The 14307-nt window shown below is 37.0% G+C and overlaps 1 protein-coding gene across 3 annotated transcripts in view; it reads right to left on the bottom strand.

The window, feature by feature from the left end:
• Nucleotides 1–14307, bottom strand: part of MTHFD2L (methylenetetrahydrofolate dehydrogenase (NADP+ dependent) 2 like) — a 97052-nt gene that overhangs the window by 22063 nt on the left and 60682 nt on the right. For 2 of the 3 annotated variants that reach the window (XM_037529112.1, XM_037529109.2), the window contains one exon: nucleotides 809–934. The exons of the other annotated variant lie outside the window; for it this stretch is intronic. In XM_037529112.1, coding sequence (XP_037385009.1) covers nucleotides 809–934 — 126 coding nt within the window. The remainder of the gene's footprint in view (nucleotides 1–808; nucleotides 935–14307) is intronic. 3 annotated transcript variants of the gene reach the window in all.

The following is a 14307-nucleotide window of genomic DNA, read 5'->3' as shown; positions in this document are numbered from 1 at the left end:
TCTAATATGAAAATGTTAGATTTACTTTACTATATGTCCTATTAGACATCAAAGATTCCTAGACCATATTGAAAAACTGAATGCACTCTAGGTATCTGACAAAGAAATTGCAAATCAAATTGGATTAGGGGTCAGGCATCTAGAAACATCTCTGTCTCAAGGCTCCGTCTCTTTGTCAGTAAAAGCAAGGCATATGGTTAGGTTTTTTTGCTTGTTTGTTCTTTATGATTACATATTTATTGCCTTATTTCCTTCATTGACTACAGAAATGTTGGTCTAATTTTCCTTCCTCATCCTTTTCAAAACACAAGTGAAGAATGTTCATTTGAATTATCCAAGTAACTGTCTAGATATGAAATATAGTTTGGTTTAGCAAACACACCCTAAAATGCCTCTGTCCCTAAAAGTGAGTACTGATCATAGGTGGGGAAATATAGAAATACATTTAAAAAAATCAAACTAGTGCCAACTGTAAAAGACCAACTGAATTCTTTCACTGAAAACACTGCACTATAAGGAATTTAATTTTAAGATATTAAGGGCACAACTATATTTTCCTTCCAAAATGGGAAAGAAGAAAAGAAAGAAAGAAGGTAGGGAGAAAAAGAGAAAGGAAAAAGAAAAAGGAAAGAGAGGTAGGGAAGAAATAGGAAGTATAATTAAACACTTTTTGCCTCAGGGGAAAAGAGGCATTAGTAAGTAACTTAATAATGTCCCCATGAAATAGAAAGTTCCTCTTTCTACTATCAAAACATGCAATGTAGAATCTTTTTTCCTTCACTTAGCAAAAAAGGATCTAATGTATTACCTTCAAAGTCCACATCTCCGACTAACTTTGTCTTTCCTGTCACTGGGTCAGGGACATAATTAATACCCACGTCAATTACTGCAGCACCTTCTTTGACCATATCGGATGTGATTAACTTTGGAATACCTGAAAGCAAAAGAGAATCATAAAATACTGGGAAAAAAAAAAACCTTAAACTTTGTCCTGGAGAAAATCAGTGGTTTATGCATCTAATATCTTTCTTTTTATGGTTTTAAACAATATACAAAATACACACTACCTAAGATGTCACCTGGGTTTTGATCATTTCTGATGAAGCAGAAAAACAAAGGCGGCACGAGAGTGTGTGGATCAAATCCAGGAGGTGCCCTTTTGCATTAGAGACTGGTTACCAGATTTCTCCCAATGGAGGTTGCTTGAGCAACCTCCTTTTGCATTTCATGTACTATTTTTTTTAAGATTTATTTATTTATTTATACAAGCACTGGGTACAGTCAGAAGCATGGGAGGGTGAGAGAATTCACCAGAGCCTCAGCGGGGAGCAGAACAGGCAGACAGACGGAGGACACTGCTGAGGGGAGCAGCGGGTGCGGCAGGAGAGGTCTGCGCACCTTGTGGGACCCTCGCCAGTGACTGGGGATCGAACCATCACTGCAGAGGCTGTGGGCAGCTTCGCAGCCCAGAGCTCAACCGCTGCACCACTGGGGAGGCCCTGTATTTCACGTACTATTAATAGCCTGGGGAGATTATAGAGATGAGATAGTCTCCTGCTGAGGTGAAGTAGGGTGGAGTGAAAACAGCTTGGAAATTGGAGGCAGAGAAAAATAATTGAGGGAGAGAAGAAAAAATAATGAGGGTGATAATGACCATACTCCTTAGCGTTGCGATAAGCTGCAAAGTGCCATCCATACATATAGTGGACTCTCACCAACTCCAAACATGCATTGCTATCGCAAACTTTCTTTCAAATTTTTTCTTGTTTTTTTTTTATTTAGAATGTTCATATATGACTCAGATGAGTGTAAGATATATTAAGTTCTACTCATTATTTTCTTCAGTCCAGTTTGAAAAAGAGCTCTACAGATAGCTTATGTCATCATCTGTTTCCTATAAGTATATTCGGATTTTATTTCAAGTCTGACAACCCCTGGTTACAATGGCTAAGGTTCACACTTTTTTGTTAATGATTAACAAACCATCACTTTATGGCTCCATGGTTGACTGAGCTCAGCTGGATGGATCTTGTTCGGGTCTTTCATATGCTTGAGTTAGATCATGGTGGAGGCTGGAGTCGTCTAAAGGTGTGATTGGGCAGAATGCCCAAGGTGGCTCACTCACACGGCTGCAAGTACGCTCAGGGTGGGCTGGAAGTTCAGGTAGGGCTGCCCACTGGGACACCAGGAATGCTGGTAGCTGACTTTTAAGAGACACTGCTTCAAGGGGCAAGAAGGAAAAGTTGCCAGTATCTTAGGGCTGAGACCTGGAAACTGGCACGTCATTACTGTCATATTTTATTGGTCAAATAGTGACAGAATCAGCTAATTCTCAAGGGAAAAGATGGACACTCCATTTCTCATTGGGAGACAAGTGAAAGAATTTGTGCCCATCTTCACTCTCCTACTGGACATTGTATTGAGTAGTGATTTACTCACTTTCAGTCTACATCCTTCGCAGGAAAAGGGGTGCTATCTGTTGTGTTGTTAGAGATTTCCTTCTAGCATCTGAACTATTCATGGATGCATTCCAGGTGAATGAAATATCACCTTGTGACATAGTGTTTAATGTTAGCAGAAATTGAAAAGATCTAAAGAAATGGTCAGTAGCAAAATAGCTGTAGCTATCTGATCAGCCACATAATGCTATAACCAGTGAGGCATCACTGTTTGAGACATATTTTTTCTCTTGCTTTCAAACCCTACAACAGAGAACTTTACTCTTAGATTGGGTCTGCATATTGAATATTGCCCTAGAGACAGACATGAAATACTGCTGCTTCTTGGCATTCGATTAAAAAAAAAAAATACATTCATTGTAGCTGCAGGAAATTTTTTTTTTAAAGATGTATTTATTTATTTATACAAGCACTGGGTACAGTCAGAAGCGCGGGAGGGTGAGAGAATTCACCAGAGCCAGAGCGGGGAACAGAACAGGCAGACTGACGAAATACACTGCTGAGGCGAGCTGCGGGCGGCAGGAGAGGTCTGTCGTGCCATGTGGGACCCTCGCTGGCGGCTGGGGAACAAACCAGCGCAGCGGAGGCTGTGGGCAGCTTCGCAGGCCAGCGCTCAACTGCTGCACCACCAGGGAAATTTTTTTAAATTAAAAAAAAAAAAAATTTTAATCTAAAAAAAAAAATAAATTTTTTTATCCGCAGGAAATTTTTTAAGATAAAAATGTTGAAGTAGGGCCTCCCCTGGTGGCGGAGCGGTTGAGCGCTGGGCTGCAAAGCTGCCCACAGCCTCTGCAGTGCCGGTTCGATCCCGGCACCGGTGAGGGTCCCACATGGCGCGCAGACCTCTCCTGCCACCGCTGCTCCCCCTCAGCAGTGTACTTCGGTCCTTCTGTCTGTTCTGCTCCCCGTTCTGGCTCTGGTGAATTCTCTCACCCTCCCGCGCTGCTGACTGTACCCCAGTGCTTGTATAAATAAACAAATAAATCTTAAAAAAAAAAATGTTGAAGTAGAAATTAAAATTCAGGGCCTCCCCGGTGGTGCAAGGGGTTAAGACACAACCTATGAAGCTGTCCACAGCCTCTGTAGAATGTGTTCTATCCCCGATCGGCCAGGGGGCAACCCACATGGCACAGCAGACCTCTCCTGACTCGCCTGCTGCTCCCCTCAGCAGTGTACTTCAGTCAATCTACCTGTTCTGTTCCCCACTCTGTCTCTGGTGAATTCTCTCACACACCCCCACACCTCTGGCCTGTACCCCAGCTTTTGTATACATAAATAAATTAATCTTTTACAACCCAAATACCCAAAAATAGATGACTGGATCAGGAAGATGTGGTACATATACACAATGCAATATTACTCAGCAATCAAAAAAGATAAACTCATGCAGTTTGCAGCAACGTGGATGGAGCTGGAAGGGATCATGCTCAGTGAAATAAGCCAGAAAGAAAAAGAAAAATACCGGATGGTCTCACTGATAGCGGGAATTTAGGAAACCTAAATAAGGGACCAGTAAGTTCATTTCTTAAACTGATACTAACAAGTTCATAAAGTATCTTCCCAACTTTAGAAAATCCTGTGGAAAAACTTTGCCTCAAGTCACTTAGTAAAGTTTTATGGGAATTTTCCTCAGTCTTGTCTTGTTTTGTCTATAAAATCTCTCCAAACCAGTCTGCGGGAAACTGCAAATTAAGTCAGGTTTGCAGCTGGAGAAAGGCCAGCCATTTGGGAGCCGAGGCATGAGGTACACAATCAGCACATTCTTTATTTTTCTTTTTTTTTTTTTTATTGAGGTAACATTGGTTTTCAACACTGTACATGATTTAGAGGTACAGGATCACACACTTGAGATTTATTTTATAACACCACACCCACCTCAAGGCACCCACAATCCTCCACTCTCCACTGACAAGCAGCACTTTCAGTGACCAGCCAGGGACTCTCCTAGGTTTGCCTCAGTCTAAACTTAAGATGATTTCCCCTCTGATAGAGATACCTGCTTCATATGGGTATTTATACCATAACCAAAATTTTTAAACTTACTTTCTAAACATCATCATTTCATCAAGTATAATTTAGAATTACGAATGTCTTTCTGAGCAACTTCAATATAAACAAGTGTTCATTTCAGAGGAGACTTAGAACATAAAGGAGTAAAATTCCAAGCATAATGACCTGCATTTTTTAAATGTTCTTGAGGGAGTATCCAAATGAATAGATTCCAAAATTGTTCCCTTAAAAGTTATCTTGGTTAAGGCAAAAAAGATGAAAAAGCAAAAATCATCTTAGATTCTTCCAAATGTCAATACAAATTTAATATTCTTTATCCTTTTATTCCACATTCCCTGCCCCATTCCCCCAAAATGCTTCTCTATTTTTTTCTGACTTGCTTCTCTTCCAATCCTGGTTGGTCAGAAACCTCCAAAGAGTAATTATCTCATCAAGTTAAATTCCCCTCAGAACAGAGACAACCACTTTGGTTACAAGATCTAGTGTCATTCTGCCCTGAAAGTCAGCATTACAAATTTTCTAAAGCCTAGAAAGATAAATTTGCATATAAATACTATAAGAAATAGAAATAGTTTTAGGAATTGAGAGAACTGAAGAAAGTAGAATTGTGTGTGTGTGTGTGTGTGTGTGTGTGTGTGTATTCAGACGCAAAAGAAATGAAGGAAAAAATGGAATTTAGAAAAGTCATACATATTGGGCATTTGGAAACTATCCCCCAAGTCATTCCTGTGACCACAGGCTGGACTGTGATTAACTCCATGAGCAAAGAAAGGACCCATCCACTGGGTAATTCAGAGATAGTTTCTTTAATGCCTCCAGATAATAACTCCTGGTATAGCAGTAGCCCCAGCTCTCTGCTCACTTGTGGAAATAACCTTAAGACAGACAAAGAAAGCTTAATGAGTTAAAAAAGCTAAAATGAGAAATATCCCCAAATGCAGACCCCCAAGTGTTTTTGCTGAACATTTTAAAGAACTAAAGAACAAAAACATAGAATTCAGGATAAATGTATGACCTTACAGATAAAATAATCAAATATTCCCAGTGATTAAACACAAAGAAGGAATCACTTGGAAGGCCCTTATAGATTTTGAAGAGAAAGAACACCGGCAAAACAAAAACCTAAAAGGAAGTGAATGACACACTTTGTGATTTAAGGAAGAGGAGAAGGAACCAAATGCCCAGTCTCCCACTTTACTCTTAACTGCTTAAGGAGAAATTTATCACAATACTGAAGAATAATCTTTTACTTAATCTGAGCACTACGTTATTAGCCTTATACTCTGCTATTCTTTAATATCTCCCTCAGAATAAACAAATTACTCAGGTGATAGATAGCTAATAGTCCTCAGACATTCTGCTGTCCCATCTATAGCAGTGTAGTCTTTTCTCAGCTGTGACATTACATTCATTAATTTGGTAAGGAGAGCTGTCCTCTGAAATGGAATTGCCAGATTGAAAGATGTCTTCAAGGCTTCTTTCTTAACACCCCTGAGAATTCCCTTCATAATGAGGTCACAGTTAACTCGAGCATCAGCATAGACTTACCAGTACCTATATGTCTAAATGGAGCTGAAATTGAAGTCCTCAAAGAGGTGTTAGAGTTTTGAGTAAAACTTCTATGGTATCTGTAGTATTAATTGGGCTCAACCACTGAGGTTTGACCTCTTTAAACTCTAAACTTTCATAATAATCTTTTGAAGAATAAGATTTAAAAAAGATTAAAACTAATAGAAAATAGACTAATTCATAAAACATTCAACCTCCTGGTCAAAAATCCCAATGGGTAAGGATATAGATTCATTCAGAATTTGAGAGTCATAAATAGAATAATTATTTCATGGTTCCCTGCAGTAGCATACTTCAATTCTATTTTATATTTGTGCTGACTGGGGCTATATATTTTAATTTTACAACTGTATTTTGTTTGCTTTAGTGTCCCTTTAGATAATGATAGTTAATTTGCCTTCTTCTCAAAATATCAACAACATAACTGCCTTGAATGTTATATTCTAGGAGTTGATTAAAGAATCTAAAATGCCTCTTTGTTTCTACTCCTATCATTCAGATGAGGATTTGGAGAAGAGCATATATTTCAGAAGACATCAACCGAAATCTGAATTTGAAGTTTCTAATATTGTTGTTCTAATATTGTTCAAAATATTTTTCTTAGTTATCTGATCCATCTGCTGATATATTTCTGAAGCACATAGATAATAACATAAGAAACATTATAAGTATAACAAACGAGGTATTAGGTTTTATCGAAACTTTTACTGTTTCAAACTTCCACTTAAATATTTAGTAGTTTTCAAGACTCTCCTATCAGTTGTCTAAGCTCCTAACAAAATATATCAACTCTAAATCCTAGGTAATTCAGTAGCATATGTAAATGAATTGTTATATATTTATAATATCATCATTAAAAAGTTTTAGCTTACAAATAAAAGTATAACTTAATGTCACAGCAGATTTATGGAGGTAAGCTGATTTTGTCTTTTTTTCCCCAAGCAAGTTAATCCATCTATGAATTCCTTTATGGCAAAAGAAAAGGCCTATTATTAACAAAGATTTTAAAAAATAATTGCAATAATTATTTTAGGGTAAACTATTCTATAAGGAAATTTATTAAGAAGATTTATGATTCCAGATTTTCCAGTTGTGGGTGAAAATCTTTTTAATTGATTAGTAAACAATGGATGATCTCTACAGAATGACTATCTCAAAGGTTATGACTTTGTTATTAGAGGATTTTAAATCTGCTAGTTTATGGTTCCTTACATGACACATATGAAATAAATCACCAATGTGGTCTCAGAAAAATATACAGAGTAAACATAACATTCTGAAAACAATGCCAGTGCCAAAAGCATGTACAAAGCACAATTCTATACCCTAAGAGGTAAGTTTTCCTTAGAATGAAGGCGATACCCATTCTCCTTGAGCATGCATGAGTCTATATCCTTATTCCTATAAATTAGAACCCCAACTGGCTATGTCTATATGTTTATTTGACAATCTCTGGTTTGAATTCATGATTTCTTTTTTTAATTAATCCCTTCCCTGCGATTCCTTCTATCATAGTCATCTTTAAGTCTTTACGAAATGGCTCAGTCAAGGCATCCTGATAAAATGAAGCACCATATTTACACATCAATTTAATTAGTAGAGATCAAAGGGCTGTGCAAACATTATCTAATTAAAACTTCACAACAATTCAGTGAAGCAAGAGAAGGTTTACCCATTATCCTCATTCACAGAAGAGAGATTTTGAGGTGCTGAGAGGCTAAATGATTTCTTAGTTTCACAATGATGAGTCAGAGCTAAGGCTGGGAACAAAACCACAAATCTTGTTCAGATATAAAAGTGACACCATGGAAATGCTTATTCAGGTGGGTCACTCCTTCAGCTGGAAGTTGTTCTACTACATAAATAACAAGGTAACTGCAATGGAATTTATATGAATGTGTATGCTTCTTTTTAGATTAGAAAAACTTTCTTTAGCATTGTTTGTTTTGGAGAGAGTCTTATGATGGCTAAGTGCATCCTAGTTAAATAGGTTACTACTGCACTAATAGTGAGAGTACCTCAGGAATTCCCTCAAGGGCCCTTCTGTTATAGCTAAGAATCCTCAAGAAGTGGCTATAAATCAGTAAGTCAGTGGCAATGACCACAGAGCATGGCCTTCCCCACCTCCCCCCGGCTTCTTTAATTCCTATCTAATACTTGTTTGGCTATGATGCCTATCACAAGAACAATGTCTATAACAAGGACAATACTTGCAATGCTTCCAAAGCTTCTAATACTTGGGTGCCAAAGCAATGCTATGTTCCTTACAGAGCTAAGGACCAGCAGGACCCTGTTCTTTATCTTACTTGATCATCTGGGAATATTGCTGTTGTCAGCAATCCCATCAGCTTTTGTCTTGAACCCTTTTCTGTCAATTCCAGTGGACATGGGGTCCAAGAGGTATGCTTGTCTTTTCTTCCTCCCATCCACAAAAGCACATTCCCTTCAAATAGACTCTGGTGCATTTGGGGCATGGGTAGAGGTTGGAGGTCAATGGAAGAGGTGCATGGTTTTATATTATCAACTATCAAGTACAGAACGGAGTATTATGGTAAAATGAGCTATTTTTCAGTTCTTTATTTAAAGGAAAAAGTGTGCCAAACTCCATACATGCAATGATCAGCAATGTGAGACGAATAATTAGAAGAGAAGGTAAGGCTAGAGGAAATTTACCCTCAATCAACAGGCCTCTAGTTTCCTAGAATTTGGTGTGGAAACCAATGAAACCAGTGAAACCAATGGAATCCTTGATTCCAATCCGTTTTCTGAATATATAGTTCCTGAAGGCCAGACAGTCTAATAATATATACAAATGAAGCCTGACATTTAGGAAACACACTATCTTTTACAACCTATGCTATTTCCTTAGTATGTAGTTAAATTAGACCTTTCATTCTCCACCTCCATTAAGCATTGAAGTGGGCTAAGACATTACCTGTACTGACTCAGGGAAGTGATACAGATAAGAGAAAGAAGCAGACAGGAAAGAACTTAGTTCCTGGCTTCTGGATTTCAAAAGTTGAGCACTTTGGGAAGATAGAAGAATCAACTAGAAAATGAAGTGCTGGGACCTCCCTGGTGGCACAAGGGGTTAAGGCACAACCTATGAAGCTCGCCGCAGCCACTGCAGCACGAGTTCAATCCCCAGCCTGGAAGCTACCCACACAGCACAGCAGACCTCTCCTGACTTGTCCACAGCTCCCCTCAGCAGTGTATTTCAGTCATTCTGCTCCCTACTCTGTTTCCGGTAAATCCTCTCACCCCCTATCTCTGGCCTGTACCCCAGTTCTTGTATGTATAAATAATATTAAAAAAAAGAAAATGGAGTGCTAACATTGAAAAGTTAAAACTTGTCTAAAAATTCAGTTTTATCCCTTTCTTTCCAATCTGGATACACTTTATTACTTTCCTTACCTGACTGCACTGGATAGAACTACCAGCACAACGTCAGGCAGAAATGGTGGGAGAGGACATCTTTGTCTTGTTTCTGATCTTAAGAGGAAAGCATCCATAAAGTATGATGCTCTTTTACCATAAAGTATGATGCTTTTACCATAAAGAATGATGCTCTCTGTAAGGTTTTCATAGATTCTATCTGTCAGGTGGAGACAGTTCCCTTCTCAATCTGTTGAGAGCTTTTATGAATAATGCATGATGAATTTATCCAATGTGATTTCTGAGACTATTGGCAGTTTTCTTGTTTTAGTTTGATATAATTGTGAATCACAGGGTTGATTTGCAACTCTTAGGCCAATCTTGCCTCCTTACAATAAATTTCATTTATTCTTTATAGATTGTCCTTTGACTACATTTGATTAACTTTGGATACATTTTGTTCCAAATACTTGCATCTGTATTGACAAGGTATGTCCGTCCATAGTTTTCTTGTAATACCATTGTCTGGCTTTGTTGTCAGAACAGTGCTGGTAGTTGAGAAGTGGTCTTCCCTTTTTTAATTTTCTAAAAGAATTGATGTAGAATTAGCAACATTTCTGGCTAAAATTTTGGTAAAATTCACAAGCGAAGTCATTTGAAAAGTTTTTGTTAAGTTCTTTGACACAAGATTATTTTAGGTGATTTTTTTTTTTTTTGAGTGAGCTTTGGTATTCTATGTCTTTGAAAAAATTGGTCCACTTCATCTAAGTTGTTAAATTTATTAGCATTAAGGTTTTTTTCACTCGCGTTCCTTTATGATTCTTTTTAATATCTGCAAAATCTATAATGTAATCTCTCTCACTCAATATTGGTCATTTGTGGTTGATTTTTTTCTCTTTTTTATTCAGTTCACTTAACATTGATCTTCTCAAAATATCAATTTTGGTTTCATTTACTTTCTGTTTTCAATTTTACTGATTTCTGCTCTGATCTTTATTAGTTCCTTTATTATTCTTAATTTGAGCTTATTTGCTCTTATTCTCATGTCTTAAGGTGGAAACCGAAGGTTTTCTTTTGTTCTAATATGGACATTTACTGCTAGAAATTTCCCAAATACAGTTTTATCAACAGTCCACAAATTAAGATACTGTTTTTTTTATTTTCATTAAATTCAAAATGCTTTCTAATTTCCCTTTTGAGCCCTTCTTTGCCCACTGGATTGTTTAGATGTGTATTAGGTTCCAGTATTTGGGGATTTTCAAGAAATATTTCTGTCCCTGATTTCTAACAATTCTATCATAGTTAAAAAATTTATTTTCCATAACTTGACCTATTTTAAACTTTTGAGACTTGCTTAATGGCACAGAATATGTTTTATTATTGTGAATATTCTGTAGTTACTGGCAAAACATTTATTCTACTGCTGTTGGGCAAAGTCATATAAATAATTAGGTCAGTTGATTCGTAATAGTCAGGTCATATATCCTTACTGATTATCTACTTCTATCAATTATTGGGAGAAAAGCATTGAAATAGCTTACTATAATTGTATATTTCTCTTCATAGTCCTATCATTTTGCTTCATTTATATTGAAGTACAATTACTACATGAAAAAAATATATAGTTGTCATATTCTCTTGATGTCATATTCTCTTTACAAGTATGAAAACATTCCCTTTATCCCTGGTAATATTCTTTGCTCTGAAATCTACTTTGCTTGATATTACTGTGATACTTCAGCTTTCTTTTCATTGGAATTAATGTGGAATATTTTCTCTATGCTCTTACTTTGAACCATTTACTTCCTTTGATTTGTAATATATTTCTTGTAGGTAGAATGTAATTTTAGCTCCCTCTTTTTCCACTTTCCTTGAATTAACAGAATTTTTTTCATTTCATTTCATTTCATTTGTTAGCTTATAGTTCACAATTTTTTTATTATTGGAGTGTTGCCATAGGTTTCTAGTATATATCTTTAAGTTTTCATGACCTACAATTTTGCACTGAGTTGTTTTCTCCCAAAATTCATGTTGAAACTTTAACATGCAAAATGATTACATTTGGAGACAAGGTTTTTAGGGAGTTAATTAAGGTTAAATGAGGTCATAAGGGTGGGGCCCTAATCCAATAGGGCTGGTGTCCTTATATGAAGATAAAGAGATACTGCATTACTGTACTGGAATCCCTCCCTCTCTCTCTCCTTCCTCTTTCTCTCCACCCCACCCCCACATACCCATAAATTAGGATGTGATGACACAGCTAGAAGGTGACTGTCCATAAGCCAGGAAGTGATCCCTCACTAGAACTGGAATTTGCCAATCCTGTTCAAAAACTTCTAACTCCAGAAAGGTGAGAAAGTTAAATGCCTACTGCTTAAACCATCCAACCTATAGTATTTTTGTTATGGCAGCCCAAGCAGACTAATATATCTACCTTCAAGTGACATTATTCCACTTCCTGTGTATTGTATAAGAACCTTACATAATGTGCTTCCTTTTCTCTCTTCTATACCTTTATGCTATAAATGACAGATACCATAACTTTTAAATATTTATAAAGTTCACACTACATTGTGATTATCTTTATGTAATAACCTTTTCAACTGGTTTTAAAAATAAGGAAAAGTCATACACATTTATCCATTTATTGATAGTTTCCATTTTCATTGTACTTTATTCATTTATATACATCCAGTTTTCCATCTAGTATCATTTTGCTTGTGTCTGAAGGACTTTTAAAATATGCTTTTGGTGCAAGTCTGCTAGTAGTGAATTATTACAGCTTTGGTATGCATCAAAACATTGATTTGTGTAAAATTTTAAAAGATATTTTTCATAGGGTATATAATTTTAGATTGAGATACTTATTTTTGGTTTGGATTTTTCTCTGACATTAAAGACAATGCTCTTCTTATCTGCACTGTTTCTAGTAAGAATCCTGCAGTCATTCTGTATATTTTTTCATGGTAGCATATTTTTTTCCTGGAAAGTGTTTAAGTTTTTTCCTTATCAATGATTTTGGACAACTTAATGATGAGTAGTCTTGGTATAAAGACAAAAGAAAACCTGGTATAAAGTTTTCTTTATACTTCTTGTGCTTATGAAAGAGCACAAAGGAGAGGGGTGATTTGTGGGCTCATAACCCATGCACTGACAATTGCATGACACAGCCCAAGATCAGGTGCAAAAACAGGGTTTATTTACAAAGGGAGATTGGGATAAGGAAAGAATTCTTGAAGCCACAAATGGCCAGCTGTCCTACCCCAGATGATGTCCACAGTGTCCAGTAGTCCAAACCAAAAGCTGCTCATGCAAAATAGTGTTGTCCCTCTGAAGGGAGCCTGGAATTGGTGGCACACCAGCAAGAGATTGACCAGGATCCAGCTGTGGCAGCTAGGATAGTCACAGGTGGCACTGCTGTGGTGGTAGGACAGCAGTGTCTCTCCTGAAGCCAAAGTCAAGTCTCCTCCTGAAGCTTCTTCAAGCAGAGTCAAAACTTCTCACACCAAATCAAGCTTCTCCTCTTATGCTGGCTCCCAGCCTGCCCATGCAGTTTCTAACAATTTTCTCCCAGGCAGTCTTGTTCCAAGCAACTGCTTCTCTCCAACCACCCTCAAGCTGAGTCAAGCCTCTGCTTATATCCCCCTTCAGAGTACCCGCCTTTTTAACCTGATTGGTCCATTTTCCAAACCAGCTGTTTCCAAGATTTAATTAGTGCCAATACAAGCTTAAGCCTAATTGGGGCAAGTGGGAGCTCAGGCCTGGTTCATTTGCAAAACAAGCTCAGAATTCAAAATTGAAATCCTGTAATATTTTCAACCTGCATTGCACTGTCTCAGGTCAGAGCTGAACAAGTAAGCTCTGCTGCGTGGGAATGGCACTGGCCAGGTTCAAACTGACGTGTGTTGCCAAAGCTGCCATGGATTTTTTTTCTCTTTTTCCTAAAACACAAACATGGCTGTGCCAGTGTCATCATCTAACCTGGCTACCACGGTGTAGCCCAGGTTGATGCTGCTCAATTGCGGGCTGCTTTTACATTAGAATTTACTGAACTTTTTAGTGAAATAGGTTTATAGTTTTTGCCAACTTTTAAATATATTTGGCTATTTCTTCAAAATTTTTTCCTGTTTCCTCTTCTCCTTTGTGGACTCCAATTATACATATAGTAAATGGCTTAAAAGTATCTGATAATTCACTGATGCTACGTTCATTTTTAATTGTTTTTCCTGTTTCATTTTGGATTGGGTTATTTTTACTACTATATCTTTAATTTCACCAATCTTTTCTTCTGCAAAGTTTTGTCATTATAATTGTCTACAGTTTCCTTGCAGACATTGTAGTTTTCATCTCTAGGAACTTCATATATGTCTTTTTAATAATTTCCATATCTCTAACTCTTTGAACATATGAAATAAAATTATGATAACTGGTTTAACATTTTTGTTTGGTAATTCTAACATCCATGTCAGTTAAAGGTCAGTTGCAAGAGATTGATTTATTTTATTATAGATTATGTTTCCTTGTATGTCTGGTAAGATGCCAAACATTGTGAATTTTAACTCATTGGATGCTGAGTATTTTGCATTCCTAAAAGTATTCTTGTTCTGGGATGCTAAGTTGCATAATAACAGATTCTTTTTGGGTCTTGCATGCAATATTTATTAATCAGAACAGAAGCAGAGTTCATTCTGGGACTAATTATTAGCTGCCATTAACACAAGGCTCCTCTGTGTATTCTGCCCAGGACCTTGTGGAACTTGAGTTTTATGGTCTCGATACTGAAAGCAGGCACTATTCATAACCTTGTATGTGTTCTGGACAGTACTTTTTATTTTTTATAAACCTCCAAAATCATTTTTAAAGAATATGATTTTTAATGAGGCAAAACTGATTT

Source organism: Talpa occidentalis, unplaced genomic scaffold (genome assembly GCF_014898055.3).
Source record: "Talpa occidentalis isolate TD23 unplaced genomic scaffold, MPIMG_talOcc4v2.1 talOcc4.6, whole genome shotgun sequence".
NCBI classification, from domain to species: Eukaryota; Metazoa; Chordata; class Mammalia; order Eulipotyphla; family Talpidae; genus Talpa; species Talpa occidentalis.
The sequence above is the reverse complement of the archived record's forward strand: the minus strand, read 5'-3'. Positions and strand labels throughout refer to the sequence as shown.